Raw genomic sequence first — 25,688 nt, 5'->3', positions numbered from 1 at the left:
AATGGCACAAGTCCTTTATTATTTTATTTACCGCTCTCAAACAGTGCAAGTCTAACATAAATTAGTGAGCAACTCCTATTCTTCCAGCTTTTTAAAAAAACAAACCTCTGCATAGCAGATGAAGTTTAGGACCACCAGCCCCATGAACAAATAACTCCAGAGAGTGCAAAAAATGATGTATCCCTAGACATGTCTGCAGGGAAGTTGCCAGAGATAGAAGAGACCAAACAAAACAAAAACAAATATTTTCCAGGTGTAATACAGAAAGGAAGCTGGATGAGAGCTTGTGATCAAACGTAGAGAACATAGTAATCTAGCGTTGTTATTTTTTTCTTTATCTGCAGCTTTTCTATAGCTACATACTGTACGTACAGTGAACAGTGTTCAGTACAGAGAATTGTGCATTTAAAAACAACAACTGTATGTATAACCGCTGCGATACCCGTGTTGTGCTATGGCTCTGGACCAATCAGGGAGCACGCTTGACGTTCGCGCAATGGGTGTATGACGTAATACGTCTGCGTTGAGACCACCCGTGTGTTACGGAAATGAGATGACAAGCTCAGCATTACTCTTAAATTTCACACGCCACAGACGGGAAAAATCGACTTCAGTGGAAAAGTAAGATACAACTGTATATGTATTCAGTAAATTGTTATGGCTATGTATTCGTATTACCTGGTTTAATTAAAAATAAATAACGATATGAATAGTCCCCGTCAGGAGCTAAGTCAATAAGCTATGACAACAACGAGGCTTTGGGTGAAACTCGAGTCCTCCGCGGTGTTGACTGGTGTTTTTTAATGTAAAGTGTGTGAGAGTCATTTCACAGACGCGGCTCGGCAAGTGTCGATCCTCCGCTGTCCGTCCAACCAGCTGGCCGACCTGCAGGCTAAATAAAAACAAAACTATCAGCCAAACTGAGGGCTCACAACAACGTTATGTTCGCTGGCAATGGAGCCGGCGCGTTTAAAAGCAATGGAGACGACATTTAAACTGCCAGCGGTACTAGTGTAGCCCGATTAAAATCATATCTCATCAATCAATGTTCTGTGGTGTGACGACCAGATGTCAGGAGCAGCTGGAGGAGCTTTTGGCATTTTGCACAGCGATTATTTTTTATATCATGAGGACCTTTTTGTTATGTTATTATCGCCATTTTACATTTAGTGTCGGCAAACATGGTCACAATCATGTTTATATTTTGATGCACACGTTTGACTTCTTGTCTTGAACTTCCATTTACTGCTCCCGGTAGTCATGACCGTATGTGATGTAATTAAATGGACAAGGTGCAGGTTGTTTTCTGGGTATACGAAATAATACTGAGCGTGTGATCTACTGTGTGCCCTATACCTATACTGAACTTTTAAGGGACATGCATTGCCTCCATTGTAGATTATGCATAATGAAAATTCCCTCTTCATTATTATATGAACCCCTTCCTCCCCCGAAAAAAAGAAAAACGAAAAGTGGCGTAAAAATGCAAAATGGCAAGAAACAGGTTTTTAAAAAAAAGAAAAATTTAAACACAAAAAGACAGATGCATCCTGGAAAGCAAACAAAAATGTATCCGACGTAAGGTAACGATAACGGTCAACCGAAATACCAGAGCCAAACTCACCCTCTGTGTTACTGTGTCTCAGTCTGGCCATGCAGTAAACAGGTAGAGGGAAATGTGAAGCCACAAGTGTGTGTGCCAATTACCCCGAGTGACAGCAGCTGTGCAGCCCAACCCACAAACAACTCCAACACACGCATTTTTCTACGCAGCTGAAGTGTCGTTCACGCATGCGTTCTTCAAATGTTCATGTCCAAACAGGTGTATGATAGGCTATTGAGTGACTGTTTCACTTGAACGTATTTATTTGTGTTATATGATTTTCCACACCTGCCTTTGTTAATATAATAGCATTCATATGTTAAGACCTCTTCACAGTTGTCTGTGCGGGAATGTTGTAACCACAGTGTTAATCAAATGTGCTGCAGCCACAGCTCTCTGAACCGTCCTCCAGTCAGTGGGATGCTGTGAATTTAATAAGTTGCTGCCGAATGCTGCACACGGCTGACAAGCAACCAACCACTCATTCTCGGATTGTCCTCACTCACAAAAAGACGTTCTTCTTTGTCTCGTCTTTGTCTCTTGTCCAGGTTGCTGTTCAGATGAGGAGGCCTTGCCTGGTTGACCCCGTGTGTCTCCCCTCTTGGCCATGGCAGCGCCCTATTTTCCCACATTCCTCTTCCTCATTTTTCTGTCCTCCTTCGCCCTCTTGCTCCTAACCCTTCTACCCCCTGCTACCCTCTCAATTCCCTTTACAGCCTCCTCTCATACCTCGCCTTGGCTGTCAGCCGCCTGCAGCCCGGGGCAGTCCTGGGCAGTCCGGCTCCACACTGGGCCTCATCATGAGGAAGACGATGTTGAACAGAGCGCCGTGCACCTGGATGTGATAGCCGACAGGGTACATTACTTCATCATTACTTTCTCTGATAGTTTTTTATTTAGCTTTTTCTGTTGTAATAATAGGACATCTCATGCACTTCCATTTGAATTTTGAACATTTAAGGTAATGCTTATTTCAGAGTCATTTCCACTTAGTATTGGGAGTAAAATTGTAATTTCCCTAAAGCTCAGGGACTCCGTTCTTTTTTCTAACGTGTCCAAATTATATTGGTCTAATACTTATTGTTAAACATGATTGGTTCACTATTGTCTTGTTTCTCGATGTGTAACAGACATTTGAATATGTAATGTAGCTTTTCAATTGTTCAACACTGCTGTGAAACATTTCAATTCAATATATTTTCATTTTTGCATTATCTTTATCGTTCTCCAATTGTCTCCTTTTTTGTGCAACACCCCCATTTCGCTGCCGGGATTGTAGAAGTTTCATCTAACATGTTTTAAAGTTCCCTGTGTAGAAACATATTTTGGCCACTTTTAGAAGTTTCATCCCAGTTTAATTAGTAGTTTTCATTCTCTCCATCCCAGATAGCAGGTCAGGCCGGGCTGCAGAACCAGGGCCAGATCGGGCAGCTGGAAGGCCACTACTTGCTGTGCTCGGTAAAGTCTGGTGCCGGGTCTGTGGGAGGTATCTGGAGAAAAGGTGTCCAGCCGGGAGATGTTCTCGGAGCCCACCCTCATGTCCTGTGGTACTCCCAGGAGAGATTGCTCAGCCGCTCTAAGAGATCGATGGCCTTCAACGACCCCAACTACCCTAAACAGTGGCACCTGGTGAGGACGTAGATGACGGTCTATCTTAATTGTTTTCTTGCTTACTTACTAGGTGTTCAGAGGTAAGCGATGAATTGTTTTTTAGGTACAAAAAAAAAAAACAATACGGAAAAAAAGAGTTTACAAAAAGCTGTGAAATTTGGCACTGAATACTATTTTAACAACTCAGTCAGAATATAACTTACAGGACAGAAGTGCAATACACATTGAAGCAATGTCAGAACAACTTACCAAACAGAGAGAAGAGAAGTCATTTTGTTGTCTAAAGTGAGAATGAGATGCAGGCAAGACGCCTCCGATATTTGATCCAACGGTAGATGGATGGTGTGCCTCTTGAAGTTTAGTTTGCGACGACAGCTGAAGTCTGACGACCATGTTTTTCACAGTGTTGTACAGTTTGTAATTGATAAAACTGCATTCAGTTACATTTGGGCTCATTTAAATGTTACAATAATTCTACTGCAGCCAAAATTGTGTTTGTATGATTGCAAGCAATGACTGATCCTTTTGCATGATTGTAATTGGGTGTCTCATTTCCTGTTTGCGATAATTCACAAGTTTAATGTGTTTCCTGGTTGCTTCTACTAAGTGGCTATAAAACATCGAACAAAGTGCATTTCAGGGTCATGAAAATACCTCGTTGTGTTGCTTACGTTAATCCTTCTGCCGCTGCAAAAATACAAACCTGTGCGCCACTTGAGCTTTCCTTCACAGTTTGCTCTCCGTTCTGATTTGACCATTTACTGTTTACCCTGACTCTGACTCTTCATCTTTATCCTGTACTGCTTCTCGCCCTTCTCATCCTTTACCTCTTCTTTTTCTTGCAGCATAATGACATAAATAAGGATATGGATATCAACGTGACAGGAGTGTGGGAGCGCAACATCACTGGCCAGGGAGTCACAGTGGTGGTCGTAGATGACGGGGTGCAACACACCCACCAGGACATTCAGCCCAACTATGTAAGTCAAAATTGGGACAGATATTGTACGCAATGATCAATAATGTATTCCTGTTGATGTTACTTGTCTTTAGGCTGTTTGTTTTTCGGTTATGACTAAACGAGAGGCTTTTCTGTGCACAGCCGCTTAGCAAGTGTCTACTGATAGCCAGCATGAGGCATTTAGGGGACATATGTAAATTATAGCCACAGAAAATAACCCGGGTTACACTCTCCTGTTCTAATCTGCATGAGCCCCTGAATGCACATCGGTCACACGCCAAGCCACCCAACACCCAACAATTCTCAACCTGTGGGAAACACTGACACCACATACGGTCCTGATTGGTTTTCTGTCCCCCTCAGAGTCCCGAGGGCAGTTATGACCTGAACTCCAACGACCCCGACCCCATGCCTCACCCAGACATCCACAGCGACAACCACCACGGGACTCGGTGCGCTGGAGAGATCGCAGCCGTTCCCAACAACAGCTTCTGTGCCGTGGGGGTGGCTTACGGCAGCAAGGTGGCAGGTACAGATGAGGGACTTTAATATTCTGCTATAAAGAACGTGCAGTTCCCTGAGTTAAAAACTTCTGAGATCAATACTGATTCTACTATAAATGTTTGTGCGGTGAAAACTTTTCACTTGTCGCTTTCTGCTCAGGTATCAGAGTCCTGGACGGGCCGCTGACAGACAGCCTGGAGGCCATAGCCTTCAACAAGCACTACCAAGTGAATGACATCTACAGCTGCAGGTAACCAACATGTCTGTCTGATTTTACATGATTAAACAATAAAATATCACTCACCGCCTATTTTAAATTTTAAATTCCTGGGTAATTTAACAGGATATTTCAAAATAAAAGTCGTCCTTGGCATTCTGATTGAAACTTTTGTGTCTTGTAGTTGGGGTCCAGATGATGATGGACACACTGTGGATGGACCTCATCCACTGGGCAAGGTAATCTAGGCAGTTTGTCTGCAGCACTCTTGTTGTCCTGCAGAGGGCAGTAAAATGCAGTGGTTTAAATGGATCAGAGTAGACATGTAGAAGAACAGAGTGTACAGTGGCTTCACTTGGTTGATTTTTCTCTGCTTCTTGATTCCTCTGCTTATCATGACAATTTTTTTGTGTTTTGCTCCGCAGGCAGCACTGCAGCACGGGGTGATTGCAGGCAGACGAGGGTTCGGGAGCATATTTGTGGTCGCCAGTGGCAACGGAGGTCAGTACAACGACAACTGCAACTACGACGGCTACGCCAACTCCATCTACACCATCACAATCGGTAAGACACGGAGACTCTCAGACGTATGAGCGTTTCTATCTGCAAGTGCCCTTGTGTTTTAGCACATGTGCACATGAGAACATCATTGTGTGTGTGTGTGTGTGTGTGTGTGTGTGTGTGTGTGTGTGTGTGTGCGTGTTCTTGTTGCAGGAGCGGTCGATGAGAAAGGCAGGATGCCCTTCTATGCTGAGGAGTGTGCGTCCATGCTGGCTGTCACATTCAGCAGTGGGGGGAGCAAGCTGAGGAGCATTGTAGGTCTTACTGAAACACATACACACACACACACACACACACACACAAAGGATGACTAGACTAGGAAATGCATGAATGGTGGCTACTATGAGCTGAAAAAGGACTTGAATAGATGATGTCATCAGGTAAAATCGTCTGCACACGGTTCTATCTTTTTCTACTTGACTTGTGCGGTTGAATTCCAACAAACTCAGGTGTGTTTTGTGGTTTTTGAACCATGAAAGCTGTAAATCACACTGTGGGACAGACTGTCTGAAAAGGAAGGTCATCTTGGTTTTCTTCCAAGCAGACTCTGATGCAATTTGTGGACTGAAAGTAAACAGACCATCCACAACCTTCTTTGATAGCAGATATGTGATTGCACAAAGTAAGAGTTCAAAAGCTAAACCACTATTAAATGCATCTGCTGATCGTAAACTGGATAGAAAGCAGTGCTCTAAGTGATCTGTGAAGACAGGATCTGTGATATGCAAGATCTGGCAACCACACTACCAGATACTGCACGTGTGAGCACAAGTATCATGCCTCTATTATCAGGTAGTCAAAAGTGGTGTGTGTTGTGCTTTTATTTTACTCTGGGTTTAAGGAGTTCTTGTTAAAAACGGAGAGATACTTACAGTAGCTGTAGCAGCAACCAGGCAGATACCATAGCTCTCAACAAGACATGTAAAACAAACATATTTCATGTCACTATGAAAGCTGAAGAGGTCTAAAACTTAGTGATGGAAAAGGTTGTTTGAAAGCTTGTGAAAAAGAGAAAAGAGCAGCTCTGCATCAGGAGACTATTCCCATCTGAAAACCATGACTGATGGTGACAGGAGCAAGAACCCATTGAAAGCTGCTGACCTCTATTTGCTGGTGTTTGCGGGTGTCACCATGGCAACGCAGTTTGGACTGGGGATGTCACCGCCTGGGGCGAAGAGCTTAGCCAGGATTGGGCCGTCTCTGCAGAGGACCGATCCACCACCGACCACAGCCGCTCACAGGCCAAGTGCTTACCTCACTGCCTGATAGTTGGTCTTCTGCAGAAGCTGTTTAGAGTCTACCAAGAACAGCTGCCTTCAAAAATGACAGAGCTGTGAGTCTGTAACATCTGGAATAGTCATGGGAAAGTCAGACATTCACAGATCACTTCTGAACATTTAATGGTAGCCTGTGCAACTGGTCTTGTGATGAATTGAAGTTATTCTGCAGGATACATCAAAGAGTCCTGACATGTAAGTCTTAGATAAAAGCTGTGGTTGACTAAAAACATGACCCCGGATTTTAGAAGATAGCCAAAGATATTTAAATGTGAAATATTAATATTGTGAACGTCAGTCTGCACATGAGCAGATGTTTCCTCTGCAAAGAAGCTTTCTTTCCTACTACTTGACCAACCCACCATCACAATACCAATCTACCAAGGTGCAAAGGCACCTGGCTTTAAAAAGAAATGGCAGATGACACTTTTTTTCTGGTGCACCTAAAACAAATGTAAAAAGTGCATTTCAACACGTCCTAAATGCACTTGCTCCATTACAATATAGCGCTCGGTGTTTGAGTTGAATGGGCTGAGGGTGTTTCTAATGGGATTGTGGACCCTGTAAACACTTGTGTCTCTGATGATGCCTGTACACTGTCAGCACATGGACAGCTGGTGTGAATGAACACGACTGGTCCTGGTGGGAAACCCAGTACAAGACTCACACTGGTATCTGGAAGAGCTTCTGCATCAAGCAGCTGTTGGAAAAGACCCACATGTGCATAGCATGTAAACACATCCCTCATCCTACAACCCTGTGGTCCTCATGTCAGACAGGCTGCTGCTAATGTGTGGACCTGGACTTACTGTATGTCTATCCTGTGACTGGATTTGACTGTCCACTCGATCTCACACACATGTTGAGAGAGACAAAGCTGTAAAACACAATTACAGTGCTCTGTTGGCTCATAAATCTGTCGGAATTAATACTCTGCTGTAAATACACTTAAAGTCCACTCTTTCATTTTTATTGGTACAACTGCTTTCACATTCTCTTTACTTCCTTTTGTTTCCTTAAAGCCCAACTCTCCAAGGCCTTAACGCCTCATCACACACTCCTAGTGTACACAAACCGTGTTGCACTCTGACCACCTGCAGTGTATCTGTCATATTGTGAGGGTGGCTCCATGACGCTGGCGCCTGAGTAAAGAACTAGTTTATGCATCAGACCTTCATGCTCATGGCTTCGTTCACTTGTTTTCAATGTACCTTCTAATGTGTATCTGTGCAGTACACGAGCGTCTATTGATTACAGTTTATATTTGGACTCCTGACAGCCGTTACCATCTTAGCACTGTTTGCACTGTGCATAATTCTCCAAGCTGCATTTCCAACTCTCGACCCATCTGTCTGCTTCTGTAGGTGACGTCCGACTGGTCCATGCTGCAGGGGACGGGCTGCACCGACGGCCACACCGGCACGTCCGCTGCGGCCCCGCTGGCGGCAGGAATGGTGGCCCTCATGCTGCAGGTCCGGCCCTGCCTCAGCTGGAGGGACGTCCAGCACATTATCACCTTCACCGCCACCAAGGTAGACTGGAGGAAATCCCTCATTGAATCAGTACAGCACTGTATTCAAACCTGTGTAAATGATTCATTTGACTGGACATCTGAACTGTTCAGAAAAGCTCACCTTTGGGGGCTCTTCAAGGCCAGTGATGTATTTACCTGGGTGGGTCCACAGTTACTGTATTTAATGTTGTTGTCTGGTTTGGTGCAACGAGCCTTCACTCCAGCTACAGACTCAAGAACTGAATCAAAGCACAACCACACTCCATACAACAGCTCAGCTTGTGCGATAACTTCATTTTTCCTCATTTCTCACCCGTTAATTCACATTTTTCAATGTGAATAAAGAGAATATGAAATAGACCACCTGTATAGCTTCATTTGAAGTAATGTGTGCAGATATATTTGCACAGTTTAGCTCACAGTTGTGCCTCTGCTCTTTTGACATTGTTTCAAATCTTCTATTTATGTTTACTAACAACAGAGAATTATTCCCCTGGCTAAAACTGAAACAATATTTGTCTTTTAAGATATATGTGGTGGCATTTTTGCTTCTGTTTAAATAGACCAGTAGAGAGAGAGTCCACAGTTAACTCTAAACTTCTTGTTTTGTCTAACAAATGGTCTAAAACTGAATGATTTTTAATCTACTAAAAGAAAAAACAGAGAAAAGAAGCAAATGTTTGGTACTTGTGCTTGATGAATTACTGAGATTTGAATTGATCGTTGAAACTTGTAACGTTTCAGAAGTGTTTGACAACCACATTTTGACCGATATATTGATATTGTATAATTTTTTACTCCCTAATATCTATATTAACCCCAAAAATGCAGTATCCCTTAGGCTCAACTTCGAAAAGACAATTCATTGTTTCAGGTAATTGATGTCATCAGTTTGTAATGTTCAGGATATTTCAGCAAATGACACGCCTCATCTTCAGAAAGTCACTTATCGATTTTGTATATTTTCCCAAGCAGTAGTCATAGATAGGAGAGTAATCCTGGGGAAATACAATTGTTTTTTACAGTTTGATGAAAAGACTGATGTCAATTTCATAGCTGCAGCCAGTTAGTTTAGTTTGTTTAATCCACACAAAGGCTGGAAAGAAGGAAACCGATTTCTCGGCCTCGGTCTAAGGTAACAAAATGTGCCTCCCAGCACCTCTAAAGCTGACAAATTAACACTTTATATCTCGTGTGTATTTGCCTGAGAACCGCACCTTGATGCCGAGACGCTTTCTTGCTCATCAAGCTGCAAAAGAACATAAAAGTAAAGGTGTCTGTGTGTTGTGGCTGCGTTTGTGTTCACAGTGTGACAGCAGTGCAGACTGGAAGATGAACGGAGCCGGTTTTAATCACAGCCACCAGCACGGCTTCGGTCTGCTCAACGCCTGGAGACTCGTTAATGCTGCCAAGGTACACGCGCACAGTCAACACATTACTTTCACCAGTAATGAAACTATTGATTTTTGTAAATAAATCATAAGGTCGAGGAAATATTATGAGACCCCACGTTAGCCCAGCAGTATCTGTTGTCTGTCTCAGGTGTGGGAGTCGGTGCCGTTCCTCGTGTCCTATCAGAGCTCAGTAATAACAGAGGAGGCGTCCATCAGGACATATCCCAATGAGCTGGTCCGTACCTGGAAAGGTAACTCTATCTCACTCTATCGCACTCTCTCACCTCCGTGTTGGACAGTTGCCTGTCGAGTTTACACACTGCGCTGTGCAGCTGATCCCTCCCTGCTGCTCCTCAGTCAGTCTGTTGTCCATATTAGGTAATGTTCTCTTGTTTGTGAGTAGTCTGCCCACATTTTTCCAGATTTGTTTTATTTTTTTCTTCGTTTTTTTCCCAATCAGTCTGTCCTCAGTAGATTTTGTTCCTTCTTCACTTCTCACCGCTCTGAATCTTTCGTTCTCAGCCGTGTGTGTGTGTATGTTATTTGTCCCTCACACACTTCTTCACATATGCTCATGGTGACTTCACTCGAGCAGAAACATTTCCTTCTCCTCTCCTCTCCTCCTTCAATCTGTATCTTCCCTCTTTTATGGCCTCGTTGCGGTCAGGAGCGCAGCCAGAGACATGTGTGTGGTGTGGGTGTGTGTGTGTGTGTGTGTGTGTGTGTGTGTGTGTGTGTGTGTGTGTGTGTGTGTGTGTGTGTGTGTGTGTGTGTGTGTGTGTGTGTGTGTGTGTGTGTGTGTGTGTGTGTGCAGTCTCATGCAACAGGAGCTTCTCAAGGACAAAGCAAAGAGTTGCCGACAGTTCCAGAGACTCACTTGGTGTGACTGCACTTCTCTTTAAGAATAAATAAAATGTCATGCGGCTGCTGTAGTCTGCATGTTCTCCTTCAAACCTCTCGTCAATCAACCTCAGTCAAATCCCCGGACCAGCTCTTTGTCACTGACTGTTCAGATCTGTCTGTCACTCCCCTCAGTGCTTGTTGTTGTGGTTTCTATGTGTTTTGGCTGCTTCGCTGGTTAGTGCACCGCCCTGAAGCATTTCAGATTTTCGGCTTCTCGTGAGAATATGATTTCTGACGTGTGCCTGTGTCGTAAGTGCACACTGACCAGATAATGGACAATCACATCCTTCAGGTTTTAACAGGTCTTCCTTTGGGTTGTTCTCTGAAGTGAAGGAAAGAAAAAGAAAAGTTTCTTCTACACATTTGTGGATGGAGGAGGGAGGCTGGCTACAGTCCCATGGACCTTAAACTTGTTAATACTATTTGCAGCTGTGGCCACAGGAACCTGGAAATGCTCTTAGAGCTTTTACCTTTAACAATGCTCATCTATATTTTTCTTAATGATTTTCTCAGACAGCTCTGTGCTTTGCTTCCTCTGGTCCATGTTCAGTGTGGTTCAAACAATGACACCAAACAGTGACCACATCTCTCCAATTAAATGAGCTGAATGACTGATTATAAGATTGAAGATATGTTTGATACTAATTAAAGAAAACAGTTTGTTTTCTCATTTTGTTTTGGGAGTATCAAAAAATCTGTTAAGGCTATCTTAGAATAATTTGTGTAGAAGAAGCAACATTTTATGTTTTTTCACACATAACACATGAAACTACTGCTTTTAATTTCCTCACTTTTCAGCAGGAATGAAACATTTTTTGAATGATCCGTTTGGGGTGCCAACAAATACATCCACGACTGTATGTGACGGTGTGAATTGAAAAAAACACATAAGATGACGTATAGCTAAACACTTTAAATTTAAAGCACTAACGTTCAGTTTACAATCACGTATAGAATTTATTGAATTGAATTTAGTTCATGTGAATCTTTATTGGCTAAATATGTTTACACATCCAAGGAATTTGGCTTAAGGGCTGTTTTTGTTAACCTCAAGAATGTGACTTTAGTAGGCAGCACTTCTCGGCTGTTAGAACACCCTGGGTGAAGTGTGTCTCCGTGTACATATCACAGCCCAGGAAATAGACATGGACATATGAAATGAGAACAGCAGCTGTAACCAAACAGATGAGAGAGTTTATCCAGTGGGTGTTTTCTTTTTCAATCTCTGCATAGAAATGCAGATGACCAGAATGGTGCATTCATGGGAAATCAAATTGAACACATGACTGTAAATTAGAGGCTGACTGAAACTCTGCCGCTAACACTGAGGTGTCAGAGTTTCCAACATGCCCACGAAGCCTCCGGCCCACCGACCACAGTGAAGTTGCTTTGATGGCACAGCATCAGCGTCAGGAATGCATCTCCACCAAATCCTTTTCCCTCCATTGCTCTGCCCCCGTTGTCCGCATGTCCTCTCTGCTTACAGCCACTCCCTCCATCCCTCCATCCCTTTTCTTCTTTCCTTTGACCCTCCATCCTCCTCTTCTTTCCTCTGCATCTGTCCACCTTCTCCCCTGCCACGCCGTTGTTTACACTCCTCCTCCCCTGGTCCCCTTTTGCGTCCTTCCTTACCCTGAGGATGTGTGCAGCCCTACATGGTCCGGGAGCGCCGCGGCTCATTAGTTGTCTGAGCCCAGGAAATACTGAGAAATTACCAAACACTCGCACTGGGAGGGTGCGAGGTGGCCTGGAAGACTGATAACAGTTTCAAGGACAGAAAACGGGGAGGAGAAATCTAAAGTATGAGAGACGATCGAGTTGGTTTTGAGTTTTTAATCAATTTTTCATCAAATCTCCTGGGTAACATCTACTTTTCTCTCTGTCACATTATGTGCAATAAAAGCCAAACAATGTCATCATTTTAAATGTGAATGGTATTTAAATTGTGTTGGTAAAGTGGTGAATAATGTAATAATAGCTGGCTAATTATACTAATGTGTCAATATTACATGACAAAGGCCATAATATAATTGTACAAATAATAAATCAAGTGTAATAAATTAAGGTCTTTTATATCACCTTATAAAAGCTTTGAGATGTGTATACTTCTATAGCTATATTCTTACACATTCTTAAATTGCCTCTAAAATGTGTAATCTTCTTTTAACTGGGTACCTGCAGGTCCTAAAAACTGATCATCCCTGTTGATTTCCCACCATACCCTCACTCTTTGCATGGTTTGATTATTGAACATCAGATTTCATTTTTGTTGTTCTAAAATTCAATTGGTGACGAACCTATTTTAAAATCTATTCCCAATGGTAGCTCACATATTCTTGCTTGTTTACATCGTTCGAACAAACGCTCTCTCCTCTCCTCTCAGTCTCTGCTGCCGACCTGAAGCAGTCTGGAATGGAGACGCTGGAGCACGTGGCCGTTACCGTGACAATAACCCACCCTTGCCGCGGCAACGTCGAGATTGTGCTGATCTGCCCGAGTGGTATAACGTCAGTCATCGGAGCTCGTCGTGCCGTCGACAGGTACACGCACACCTGCATTTGTATTGATCTGATGACGCATCCCTTGATTAAGGTGGAAAAGTGCAATAATTATATCGGCGTTAATGTTTTAACGTCACTTCATCATCATACAGGCAAAAAGTTTGAACTGCAGTCTTAAAGTCCTTTTTGTGCACCCAGAGACACTGCCGGCTACCAGGACTGGACTTTCTCCACTGTGCGCTGCTGGGGAGAGCGAGCCGAGGGCCAGTACACCCTCAAGATATCTGACCACAGTAAGACTGCTGACACGCACATCGACACACGCGTACTGTGAAGTGACAGCAGGGGGGAGAGCTGGAGACACATTTCGTTTGTCTCCTTTATGGTTGTTTGGATGTTTGGTGCTTCCTTGTGAATTCATGCTCCTCCCTTCACTCCGTTTCTGTGGAAGACTCCATGTCGGACCAGTGTGCCGCTGTGGGAGTGCTGCAGCAGTGGAAGTTTACCCTGTATGGTTCATCCATGACCTACAGCGAAGTCAAGGACAGACAGAGGTGCCGTTATTTCCTGATATGATACACAGTTACTCATAAGCAACTGATCCAAATATAACCCCGGTGACGTGATCGTGACGCGCTCGGTGTTTTGACTGAAGCGTGTTCTGCGAGTTGATTGGCTGTGCGTTGATTGGCAGGCTGGTGGAGGAGGCCATGAGCGGCAAGTACCTGGACAGCAGCTTCTCTCCGCCCTGCCCTCCGGGCCTGGACATCGCCCCAGAGCTCATCAGACCCTTCACCTCCAACAGCCTTAAGGTAAATACAGCAACACACACACACACACACACACACACACACACACACACACACACACACACACACACACACACACACACACACACACACACACACACACACGAAGTGAAAGCATTTCAGCATGTTAATAACTGATATGATTACACATGTTTAAACACTTATGGCTCTTTTTCCATTTATCTGGGAAGTATTTGATGAATTCTCTGATGTCTGAAAGTACAATAAAATTTGGACTAAGTTGGATTAAATATATAATGTGTTCCACACAGCAAGTACAACTACTCTGAGTCCGAGACTTCACCTCTTTTAGAGAAGTAACGTGTGGATATTTCCTCCAGGCAGTGCTTCTTCTCAGGTTGCAGACACATTAGAGAAATGTCTACATTTAAAACCTTTCATTTAAAACCTCAATCTAAACACAGCAATGGGACTGATGGAAATGAGAGAAGCATGCAGGGAAGCTCTGGCTGCAAAAACTGCATCAGATCATTGATAAAAGGGTGGAAAAATATCCACCAAAACATTTAGCAATGAATTGCTCCTTCAACTAAAACAGGAGGAAACTAGAAGGGCACTCGGGGACCACAGACCTCCTCCAAATACAATAGCCCACTTTTACATGATAGGCAGCAACTGTGATGGTGTAACAATCTTACCAGTTACAGTTTTCCTCAATGAAACCACTGAGTGCTCCATAACAACCGCTGGCTGCATTAAGTTTGATTGAATACATGTATCCCAGAGGATTACTGGTACCTGTGAATGTGGATTGTGACATGGAGTCATCGTGTTTCTAGGATTGTCTGTTTCGTCACTGTTGAACTCTACTTCTATCTCATGGATTTTAAGATGTGTTCTTAGAACCCAAATTCATTTAGTGAACACATGGGTCATGCCTCGCACAATTAGGGATTGTTTCCAGTTGTTGCATCCTGATGTGCGTTGACCTCGGGAGAAACGTTTAACCAGTTGGCTGTGACCACCATATATCACAAATACTGTACACCAGCACTCTCCCACCAACGCCATCGTTGGGACAACATTGTGAAACAAACGCTTGACTTCAATGGCATCGCACTCAGCCATACTGGTCACTGATTGATCCGCTTTTCAGAGTGGCTGAGCAAACCCTAATGCAAACAGAGTTTCCAGACTGTAATCACAGCAAAGACTGAAGCTTTGAGCAATAGGAGTGTGGAGCCTGGCTGAGACCAAATGCCTTCGTCACATTGTTAATGAGAGTGAAAAATAATTTGTGGATCCACCCTCTGATTTGTTTCTGCTCTAAAATTGAATGGGTTTTCTTTGGCTGATGTAACACCCTCCCACCAAGTTTCATGAGCTTTCTCTGTAATCCTGCTGGCAAGCTGGCAAACTGCACTGAAAACATAACCTAGGGGATAATAAATTCAAAGTAGCCCCACCCGATCCATTCCCTCTCCTTTCTTGCTCTCTGTCTTGCACCTCACACATTCAGCCACCAGTGATTTAGAGAGTCTTGTGCTCCTCCTGCTGTGAATCACCTCCTCTGACTCTCTACCTCTGTCCTCCTCCTCTGCAGTTCCTGCTGTTGCTGGGCTGCTTTGCTCTCTTCTGGTCCTTGTACTACACGCTGGAGGTCACGCTGGCCTACGTGGACCTCAGGGGCCTTCTCTGCCTGCCCAGGAGACAGGGTGGTTACCGGGCCAGGAGGGGGCGCCCAGCGAGTTGCGTGGAGGAGGCAATGGTAGAGGAGGAGGACAGGGACGAAGTGTCGCAGGACTCGGGGGTGGAGCTGCAGGCAGTGCTGGACTCTGAGTCCAAAGTGCCGCTCATCATTGGAGAACGGTTGGCAACATAGCACTGAGCTGGGTCCAAACCCTCTTCGTGATGTCTCAGGCCTTCATCCTTTACTCCCTGCCTCCTTTACCACTTGGGATCCCACTCAACTCTCAGCAGTAGTGCTCGAGGGTCACTGCAGATGTACTTGAATCAAGAGTGTCCTTCTCTGCATTTCCCTCACAAGTGGCCTTGAACATGTTTGTACTGTGACAGTGTTTGTGTGCTCGTTGTCGTTGTACACTTGTCATGGGTTTAAATTTGGCATTAGGAGTAGGTTGAGGTTAAGGTAGGGGTCAGACACGAACTATAGAGGGACCTGATTGGGTTTAAATGTCCCAGAATAACTGCATGTGTGATGATTTGAAAGTGAATACAGGCTTGTATGTCTGTAAAATGTGCACCCAAAGAACTGAGCTCAGACCGACGGGATACACTTTAGGGACGCGTACAAAGGGAGTCAAAAAACTATGATGTGCACTATAGAAATGTGTGTGTGCATGTATGCGTGCGTGTCTGTGTGCGTATGTGTGTGCGTGCGTGCGTGCGTGCGTGCGTGTGCTCCCTTGAGATTGTGTTTCCTGTGTGATGACATGAGTGCTTGTACTTGTAATATTTAAGGTCTTCCATGAAAAAGGGTCCTAAAATGTGTGGTTTAAAGAGGGTACTGATGTATTTTCATAATAAGATTTATTTTCTGGGGTGTTGTTTTCTACATTACATTTTTAAGTCTGGGGTTATTTGTGGGTTATCAAGCAACTACTGATAAAAACTTGAAGTGGGATTTGCAATTTTTATTTTTTGTTTTTGATATAAAGTGTAATATATACGCGATGTGTGCCTGCTGTACAGACATATACCGACTGTGATCAATGATTTCTACAAATTGCTTTTCAGAATGTATTAAGAGCTATACTTTTTTAATGTAAACGGAGTGTTTGGAGTGAAGTTGGAAACTGTGTTTTGCTGTGCAAGTCATAAGTGATTTCAATAATAAAAGACGGTTGATGGAATATCCGCCGAGATTGATCATATGGTGTTTTAAAACAGTCGCACAATAACACACTTTGGGAATCAGTGAAACAACAGTTTGTTGGCATTAATTAATGTTGTATGAAGACATTTGATGTATGTGTGGTGTAACAAGAAAATCTTCTGATGATAAAAGGATGAACTTCAGATGTCGGGAACAGCACTAATTTTTCCTGTGCATTTTTAACCATCTGAAAGTAGTTCAAATATATTTTTCTGCATACTCATTATCTTTAGCTCAAATAATGTCAATTGAAACTATATTTGGTGTAATCAAGAGTTTGACCCTACAGGTCATGACTAGCTTATGAAATTTCAGTTGTTTCCCATTAAAAAACAACAACAATACAATGCATTTGTTCTATATGTTCTGATTTTATTTAAAATATTTTGGACTGCTGTCCTGCCATGGGGGCATGTTCCCTCCAGTAGGTCTGTGGAGGGCTGTGGCTGTGGTGTGGGGCAAGCAGGGTTCTGGATATCACATAGCAGGAAACTGATCTAAGATGGGAGAAATGGCAAAATGCTTTTTTTTTTTTTCTTCTTTTTTTTTTAATATATAATTTTAGTTAGCATGTTTGCTGGCTAGTTCTCACTGACACCAAACAAAGTAGGGCTACAGCTTAAGGTAATGGTAATGTTATTAGTTTTGCAAGTATTTGGTCGGAGAGCAAAGTATCGGCAGGATATTGACACTTCAATGCCTCTAGCATGGCTACAAAAGAAAATTAAAATTACATTAAGGCTACAACCTCTTTGCAGCACAGCTGCGTTAAGTGCTGCCTTTCAAATGTTAAATCTCTAAACTGGTAAAAGTCTGACTGAAAATTAAATTAAATCAATACTTTCATGGCCACGTGTACATGAGAATGCGGAAGTGGATCCTTTGCTCCGTAGTAACCCTGTTCCTATGAAAGATATGAGAATATATTTACACAGGATGAGAACTTGGATTAACACTGAAATATACAGAATCAAAAAGGCAAATCAGAGAAGTATTTCAAAGTCATTATTTAATAAGACAATGTACAAAAATATTGGCGCTGATACAGCAGGCATAGCAAAATGGGATGTGGTAGGTGTTGAACAATGTTGTAGCAGTAACAATAAGGAGCATTGGTACACCATGGCTGTGCTTGTCAATTTGGAAAGAATTTCCCTTCTCCAAGTTATTTAAACAAATTCATATTTGAGTCAGAGTACAGAACCAATATTTCTAAAACCTAGGAAAAACAGATGTAATTTAGACATCTGTTATGTCACAGACATGAATCTGGTCGGTTCCAGTTTACATGAGTGCTGATTCTTTAACCTTGTAGAGGGGAACAATTAAATCTTGGTATGTGATCATTTTGGTTTGGTTTACCTCCAAGGTAGGTTTTTGGTCATATTTATGGTTACCATAGCAGTTTAAGACTACAAATATTCGGTTGTACTGGTCCTGATTGCAGTTGGAAGACGAAGCATGGTGAGCTTTTCAGTTGTCACCAGCACAAGCATGTAAATAAGGGCTTCAGGGTGAGTGTCAAGACTAAGGAGGAAGATAGTTGTTAACACATCACTAAACTCTAAAGAGGAAAGGGGACCAGATTACAGGCTTTAAGAGGGTCTACGGTGCATCAAAGGTTTTGGGTAGAAGGAGGGATAAAGAGGTTTCGGGTGTTGGTGGCTCAGTGATTTTACATGATCTGCCGAGGTCTTCCATAGCTCATGCCCTCCTGACTGGCTCCCTTATTGGACCCCATCTGTAAGCCGATCACATTTTTGCCCGCCTTCAGCTGGTCATCGCTGAAATCTCTCTTGTTCTCCTGTGCTTTCCTGCAACATAACAGAGATAATATCACAAAAAGGTAGAACATGACGCTACACTCCACTGTTGCAGAATAATTCTTCTTGCTGGTGTCCAAAAAAGGAAGGCTCTGTTTATTTTGTAGGACTCACTTGAAGAACCAGGTAGGGTCTCCATTGTATGTGCCTTCATCTTTGGTAACGGCCAAGCTGCCCAGAGCTGACAGGGTCCTCTGCACTGCTGCCAGGTCCTTCCCTGTCCCAACACACAGTCAGGATTACACTAACATCGTACTTAAACTTGTCTTCTAGCATTAAATGTTTGCAGCAACCAAGGCATGAAGACCAGGAAACCGCTCTTACCTTCCCAAAGGTCCACAGTCTGGAACATGTCCGTCTTGGTGACGCCATACTTCTCTGCAGCGTTGAGGAACTGGGAGATCTGCTCCATCTGCTTGAAGGCCATGGGTGAGCTCTGGATCTTCTTCACGGGTTTCTCTCCGGCAAACAGACTGTTGATAAGTTCGCTCAGGACCTGGGGAGACGAGATGGAACAAAAGGTGGTAAAAGAGAATGCAGTGAAGGTGAAGAAAGTGCAAAGAAAAAAAATCATTCATCTTAAAACAATGTTTAGTGAAAACAGTCAATCAGAATCAGTGCACTCACACAGCCGTCTTTCAGCCAGGCCTGGAAGCCCATTTTGCCGGGCTCTGGCTTCCCCACGGAACCACACTGACGGCTGATCCACTCCACCAGGATCTGCTCCAGCTCAGGGTCATACTTGCTGTCGATCTTATCCTGAACCTGCCGGCTCATGCCGTAGGATGGACCTTTGTTAGCCATGCCGACACCCTGGGAGGTGAGAGCGGTGGAGAGAGGGATGGAATGAGAGAAGTGAGAGAAATAATGCTAAGTGTCAAAGAAAAATGAACAATGTCTACATGAGACCTTTGTTGACCTTTGGAGAAAGAGTACGTGTTGATTAGTTACCTGCCATCGGTTTCTAGCAGTGTGTGTATTCTACCCGATATTACAGCAAAACGAATACACCCGTAGGTCCACTAGTCTGTGTCGAACCCAGGTGTGACAGAGTAAGGGAATGTAGGTTTAGGCACCAAGAACCATGTGGTTAAGTTTAGGAAAAGTTCATGCTCTGGGTTAAATGTGACACAGTTGCAATTTGGTTAGGCACCAAAACGAATTGGTTACGGTTTGGACAAAATGACGGTTTGAGTAAGATAAGATGGTTAACATAAGTCATGTAATATGTTATGTTATGTACGTATCTTACTTTGGTTACTTGAAAGAACTCAAAATTGACTTTTTCTTTCTCGTAGGCTCAGTCACCGGTCGTTTGGGTGAAAGTACACATGACCTCTGTCTTCAGTCCTGGTCATACATGTGTACTTTTTATGCCCAACTTGACACTTACACTGTATCCTCTAGTGGACTGTCGGGTGTATTACAAAAGTTGGTGTGATATTGGGCTGGTATATTCACACCAATATTATATACCATTGGTCAGACTGTTATCTATACTGTTAATCTGATCACTGCAGATACCAATGTGCAATACAAACAACCTGTTTACATTGCAGTATAATTCATATGAAGCCTACAGTATAAACATGCATAGGTGTGCGAAACAATCAAAATAAAGTCATATTTCCTTATGAAGACACATACAGTAACTCCTTCCATCCTGTATATACACTGCATACAATGTACACCAGTACAAACATTGATGACATGCAGGTCAGAAGCGTGTATTTAAGCGTAAATGCTCAGCACTTGTTTTAAATACCTTTCCCAGAACAGTGGCATTAACAGCGCTGTGTCTCCTAATGCACACCATTCAGCCCTGTCAGGACCTACAGCACGTCTGAGGCAAAATGGTGTACAGTGAGAGCTCTCTACCAGCCAGATGATTTTTGCATATATTCTTCTTTTACACACACGTACACACACTCTCTCTCCCTTTTGGCTTTTAGTTACTTTCAACACATACACACTGCCAGCTTTTTTTTTTTTTTTTTCAGTTTTATGCTTCTGTATTGCCTTTGGGCCAACAGCCAAGTGCAAAACCCATATCAGAGTGCTGTCTGCACCGTCCAACCTTTGTTGCCATCTTGCTGTCAGGTCACGTCGACTTCCTGTTCCTATGGGGAATTTCAAAGTTAAGATGTTAAAGGTAGAACCCCAGGGCCGACTGGAGGAGATTCCTGGCATCAGAAGAGGAATGCTGTTGCCAGGGCAAACAGCAAACATCTGTTCATAAACAGTACACAAATCTTTTTTTTGTTTGTCAGCGGATTCTTCCAACTGGCAAAAGTTTAATTTGCATAAAGTGACAGAATACAACAAAAAAAAAGTTGGGCGAAGATGAAATGAGTTGATTTTTTTGTTTTTGTTTCAAATAAATCTGCCTCATTAAACAAATTTGATTAAAGAAAGAACAAGTGGGCACATACAGAGAATAGTGGGGCTGATCCTCCCTACTTTTCCTCTCTTTTGCTTTATTGTATCTTTCTTCTCCTTTTCTTTATTTCTTTGCTTTTCATTTTAACTGATTTGAGGATGTGGAAACCTGCAAAGGGGCAGTGAAAACAATGTACAAACACAATTCTGGTACATTTTCCTCTTTTGAATTGACCTGGCAAACTTGTCAGCATTTCTATTTATAGATTTAGGACACAATGAAAAACATGCAGCTGTGTTTGTCTCCACGTTAGTAATGTAAGTACAATATTCAGTCTACTCTTAGCTCCATTTTTGGTTGCTACCGACTCCAAGTGGAAATATTTGGTGATTTAGCTACTTAACGCTAACCTGCGATTACCAGACCACGCTCCATTGAGTCGTTGTATCCTATTAGCTTTAGTATGTTAGAGTGGCTGAGCAAACCTTAATGCGAAAAGGATTTCCAGACTATAATCCCTAAAAAGACTGAAAGAACACTTAACGCCCCTCTGTGTTCACCAGATACTCAGCAAGTTTGTCTGTCTGCTGTTTGGCGCTGGACAGGTAGCTGGAAACAACGTGACGAAAGTGGCAAGAATGAGTCATTGTCATTGTGGGTTGTAAAACAAAAAGCTGAAAGAGTTCATTACTATGTGAAACCTCTTTCACATCACAGCTAGTCATTGCTTCCATTGTCAAATGTAAATTTGGATTAAAGGCACTCTGTCCGTTCTTAAGGTAGTTTGGTGCTGCTAAATAAACCATTTATACACTACAAACAGATATACGGCATGTCTGCATATTAGAGTCTGAGTGCCAGAAACATTAATGGACTCCTGCCCAGAGTGTCCACAGCGTGTTACCGCCAACCCTGTTTAATATTTCTTGCATTCCCTATGGGTTCTTTTCCAGACCGCAAGAAACCAAACACACATGCTGGGCAACACGCTCACTTACACACAACCACGAGTTCAGATACTATATTTTATCTTTGTCTGGCGCGCACACACACACACACACACACACATATTCCCCGTGTTATTTTCACTGACACGCATCATCATGTAATCATTATTACAGAGTAATGTTTGTCTGGTATGCCCTTATTTTCCATTGGCCCCTAGTTCCTTGCCTCATAAACTGAGCTGTGGACCACAATTGCGAATAACACACTACACTCTTTGTTAGGGAAGAAATAGAAGTTAAGTTCACCAGAATGCTCGAAGAGAAGAGAAGAGAAGAGAAGAGAAGAGAAGAGAAGAGAAGAGAAGAGAAGAGAAGAGAAGAGAAGAGAAGAGAAGAGAAGAGAAGAGAAGAGAAGAGAAGAGAAGAGAAGAGAAGAGAAGAGAAGATAAAGTACGTTGCGTGACAACTATGTAAAGATCACATCATATTTTTGGCGGCTAAGTGAGTCCGGTAGGGCCTGGTCTCTATTTCGGATATTAATGTGTATCCAGGGACATGTTGTTATGTTTGGGACGCGGCCCAGGTCCAACAGTTATCTGCTAAACAAGCTGTGCTTCTGTGCCGTCTGGCTCCTTAAATATTCACAATGGTGTTCACCTCACCTATAATATGAAATAATATAGCCTTTCAGTTAACATAATGTAGAGCAGCACTTATTTATAAAGCAAATGATTTTATATTCTGCCACTCAACTCAACCTATTCATGCATAATATCTGTTTCTGCAACTATTATAATTTACTTGACCACTTCAACTGTTACTAGTACTGCTACATGTACTAGAACTGCCATTAGTAGTTGTAATTATAAAAGAATTGGAGGACAAATGACTGGGCATCAAAGATTTTCAAGATTTGACTTTGAAAACAATAAACAAGAACAGAATACAATGCAAAAAGGAAAATAAGCACAATGAAGTAAAAAAAAAAAAAAAGAAGACCTTAAATGAGTTAAACCACAGATTTGAGGTTTAAATAAAACTACCTCTAATGGCTCCTCTCATCCCAAAGTGCTGTATCCTACAAACATGACTTCATCACTTCCGTCCATCCCTCTCACTTCTGTTTTTCTTGCTCTGTTGCTCTATTACCATGGTAAATCTGCCTAATGCCAGAACAGGAAACCAGTGAGGGCTGTGGCGAGTGCGGCAGCCTGAGGGGACGTGTCGTCATGCAGCCTTGCCTCCTCCACAGTTAACCAGCTAAACCGCCATGTAATGATTTGGGGATGAATAAACTACGTGGGATTTGTGTAAATAGTCGCTGTAATTATTTTCTTCCTCGGTACGCCTTTGTAAGAGGTCAGGTTTCGGTGGAAAGCTAGATGAGATATCTAATTAGGTGCAGCCCTGCAGTTGTTAGGATGCTGCCCCAGTGAGATGATGCACTGCTGGTTAGAGCTGTTTTTTTTGTTGCTGTTACATGTCTCTGGTTTGTGCCAGCTGCACAGAAAACTACTGCTCTGCTCTGACCTGCCAGACTTTTATGAGTACAGAAACTGCTGCCAAGTTCTTTCATGGTTCTGATTATTCTGACAAACTGGATGACTGCTCTGTTTCTACTGACTCTGATGTGTAGATAGAGCCGACCGACTAAACCCAGTGCCCCGCACTGTTACACAGATGTGGTTAAATGACTGTGCCTCTGCTGTGTTTGTATGCTGTCACAGGATTGGCAGTGCAGATTGTGTTATCGCCTCCCGATGCTGCTGCCCACTGGTACTTCCCACTCTGCTACTGCGGGGCCTGGTTTTACTTGGAGTCACTGGGTGTGCTGCCATCTTGAATGATTTGCTGTTAACTTCAGTCCAAACAAACATGGCAGAAATCTGTCAGACATCAGGCAGCTTTGAAAATGTTCATGAAGACAGATGGATGGTTTGGATGTGTAAAAAAAAAACCTGTAAATGAAATTATACTTTCTAGCTGTACTGCACATCCACACGAGGAAGTGTCTTTAAACACACATGCTTCCAACGCCTTTGTATGGCAGTGGATCATTTCCTTGTGCAAATAAAAGTATGTATGTGTTACACTGACGGAGATGTGCATCGCGGTCTGGCTCTCTTCTCTGCTGCTCCTCACCTCTTTTTGCGTGGAAAAATATGAACTCTGAAATAACATCAGAGTCATAATAAAGATACACAGTCAACCTATAAAAGACAGTCCTCTGTCTACAGTCGTTTATGTGTAAGAAAAAAACCAAACAGTAAACCCAGTCAGCTTGTGTTCAACCAAACTCCTTAGAAAAAAAAATCTGCTTTTAACTCATTTACTAAACAGCTGAATATCATTCATCCAATTCATTCACACAGGCACATTTTTGGGTCCACATACACTTAAGGAAACTTAGATATGTTTAATAACTCGACATATTTTGTACATACTAGATGTCACAACCACTGTTTGACTCATGATTGAGTCACATCACACAACTCTTATTCTTAAATGATTTCTATTATAATCACTTCCGATTCAAACCCAGACATTAAAAGAAACATTGTGTGTACCTTTTTAATTCAAAGTTATGAAGGCCTGGTAACTGCCTGATCAGGCACAACGAAATGACGTCATAACTCACACAATCATTACTTTGCCTCACTGGCTGTCCCACCTTAAAGCTCCGTTTGGGAGGAATGAAAGAAAAGACTACTTACTGTCTGAAGGAGTAGGTGAGCTCTCTGCCGACCACTAGTGCAGAGTTTGGGGTGAGTGTGGATGCTTGACTGAGTGTTTGTATATGCTTCGCAGGGACCTCCCTCCCAAAAATGCCGGCTTAAAAGGAGCAGATGAGGCGAGATGACTTCACTATAGTCTGCTAAGAGAGTGAGGCAGAGAGGGAGGGAGGGAAGAGGAAAGAGGGAAGGAGAAATAGGAGGGAGTGAGTGAGGGGAAGGGGAGAAAAAAAAAAAGGAAACTTCATCCATAAAAGGGCATGGCCTTTCTCCCTGTCTGTTGCGTCTCTTCCCCTCACGTCTAGTTAAAAAGGCCCAGCCTTATTTGGGTAGAGCTGCTCCATGTAGAGGAGAGAGACGGCGGCCAGGCAGCAGTCGGTTTGGTCAGCGCAAATTCTCCAAATACTTTCGCCACATCCCTCCCCGTTCAGACAGGCAAGGAGATGGTGAGAGAGAGGAAGGAGGCTGGAAGGAGGAAGGGAAGAAGGGTGGAAGGGAGGGAGTGAGGGAGATTGTACTGAAAGGAAAATAAAGAAAAAGACAACTGGATGTGGGAAAGAGAATAAAGGCGTTGGTCCTTTCCTATTGTAGTGAAAGAATGTCAAAACACTCTATTTTGCACAATGAGGAGAGGAGAGGAGAGGAGAGGAGAGGAGAGGAGAGGAGAGGAGAGGAGAGGAGAGGAGTCATCATTCATACAGAGAACTCCATGTAAGTCCTGGGTCCCTCCTTAGTATCTCCAGCCAGTGTGTGTGTGTGTGTGTGTGTGTGTGTGTGTGTGTGTGTGTGTGTGTGTGTGTGTGTGTGTGTGTGTGTGTGTGTGTGTGTGTGTGTGTGTGTCACCACCACCCCACCACCACCTCTCATGACATTTCCATCACTTCCATTCCATTACAGACACTTTTTGGCATGTCGCTCCTGTTTGAATATGAGATGTCGAATGTGCTTCTCAGTGGAAAGTTTGAAGTTGGACAGAGCATACTCAGGATGTGAAGCTCATATAACCAGCCTCACTTAAACTCACAGACAAAGCCTTGTCAGATTTCAGTATTGGCAATTATATTTAACTGTAGTGACATAGCTGATCACAGAAGT

The 25,688-nt window shown here is 43.0% G+C and overlaps 2 protein-coding genes across 3 annotated transcripts; one reads left to right on the top strand and one right to left on the bottom strand.

The window, feature by feature from the left end:
* The first annotated feature begins 531 nt into the window (after nt 1-531).
* Nucleotides 532-16,688, top strand: pcsk7 (proprotein convertase subtilisin/kexin type 7). Its single transcript, XM_069699003.1, has 17 exons — nt 532-621; nt 2,152-2,459; nt 2,990-3,232; nt 4,060-4,194; nt 4,539-4,704; nt 4,839-4,929; nt 5,081-5,135; nt 5,322-5,460; nt 5,611-5,711; nt 8,099-8,266; nt 9,556-9,660; nt 9,790-9,892; nt 12,928-13,084; nt 13,244-13,338; nt 13,494-13,599; nt 13,740-13,857; nt 15,419-16,688. The coding sequence occupies exons 2-17, from the start codon at nt 2,211-2,213 to the stop codon at nt 15,695-15,697; spliced, it is 2,310 nt and encodes a 769-aa protein (XP_069555104.1). The 5' UTR covers nt 532-621; nt 2,152-2,210; the 3' UTR covers nt 15,698-16,688.
* Nucleotides 16,689-17,700: 1,012 nt separating this feature from the next.
* tagln (transgelin) lies at nt 17,701-24,758 on the bottom strand. 2 transcript variants are annotated; one of them, XM_069698886.1, is made up of 6 exons: nt 24,576-24,621; nt 20,612-20,654; nt 19,162-19,347; nt 18,859-19,030; nt 18,649-18,751; nt 17,701-18,525 (listed from the first exon to the last, which is right to left on the bottom strand). In XM_069698886.1, the coding sequence occupies exons 2-6, from the start codon at nt 20,621-20,623 to the stop codon at nt 18,387-18,389; spliced, it is 612 nt and encodes a 203-aa protein (XP_069554987.1). In that variant the 5' UTR covers nt 20,624-20,654; nt 24,576-24,621; the 3' UTR covers nt 17,701-18,386. The 2 variants fall into 2 exon arrangements, with proteins under 2 accessions (XP_069554987.1, XP_069554896.1); XM_069698795.1 differs by lacking the exon at nt 20,612-20,654 and having other exon boundaries at nt 24,576-24,758.
* Nucleotides 24,759-25,688: the final 930 nt, after the last annotated feature.

The sequence above is a fragment of the Brachyistius frenatus genome, unplaced genomic scaffold, assembly GCF_029030835.1.
Source record: "Brachyistius frenatus isolate BFR_SWC_R1_liver_20210118 unplaced genomic scaffold, ASM2903083v1 Contig_1, whole genome shotgun sequence".
In the NCBI taxonomy this organism is placed as follows: domain Eukaryota; kingdom Metazoa; phylum Chordata; class Actinopteri; family Embiotocidae; genus Brachyistius; species Brachyistius frenatus.
The sequence above is the reverse complement of the archived record's forward strand: the minus strand, read 5'-3'. Positions and strand labels throughout refer to the sequence as shown.

Excerpts from the sequence above, each read along its gene's own strand:
- pcsk7 (XM_069699003.1), top strand. The coding sequence starts at position 2,211 with ATGGCAGCGCCCTATTTTCCCACATTCCTCTTCCTCATTTTTCTGTCC. Across the intron at positions 2,460-2,989 it reads TGGATGTGATAGCCGACAGG|ATAGCAGGTCAGGCCGGGCT; the intron begins GTACATTACTTC and ends TCTCCATCCCAG. Across the intron at positions 5,136-5,321 it reads GACCTCATCCACTGGGCAAG|GCAGCACTGCAGCACGGGGT; the intron begins GTAATCTAGGCA and ends TTTGCTCCGCAG.
- tagln (XM_069698886.1), bottom strand. Across the intron at positions 19,031-19,161 it reads CCTGGCTGAAAGACGGCTGT|GTCCTGAGCGAACTTATCAA; the intron begins GTGAGTGCACTG and ends TCGTCTCCCCAG. Across the intron at positions 18,752-18,858 it reads GACTGTGGACCTTTGGGAAG|GGAAGGACCTGGCAGCAGTG; the intron begins GTAAGAGCGGTT and ends GTGTTGGGACAG.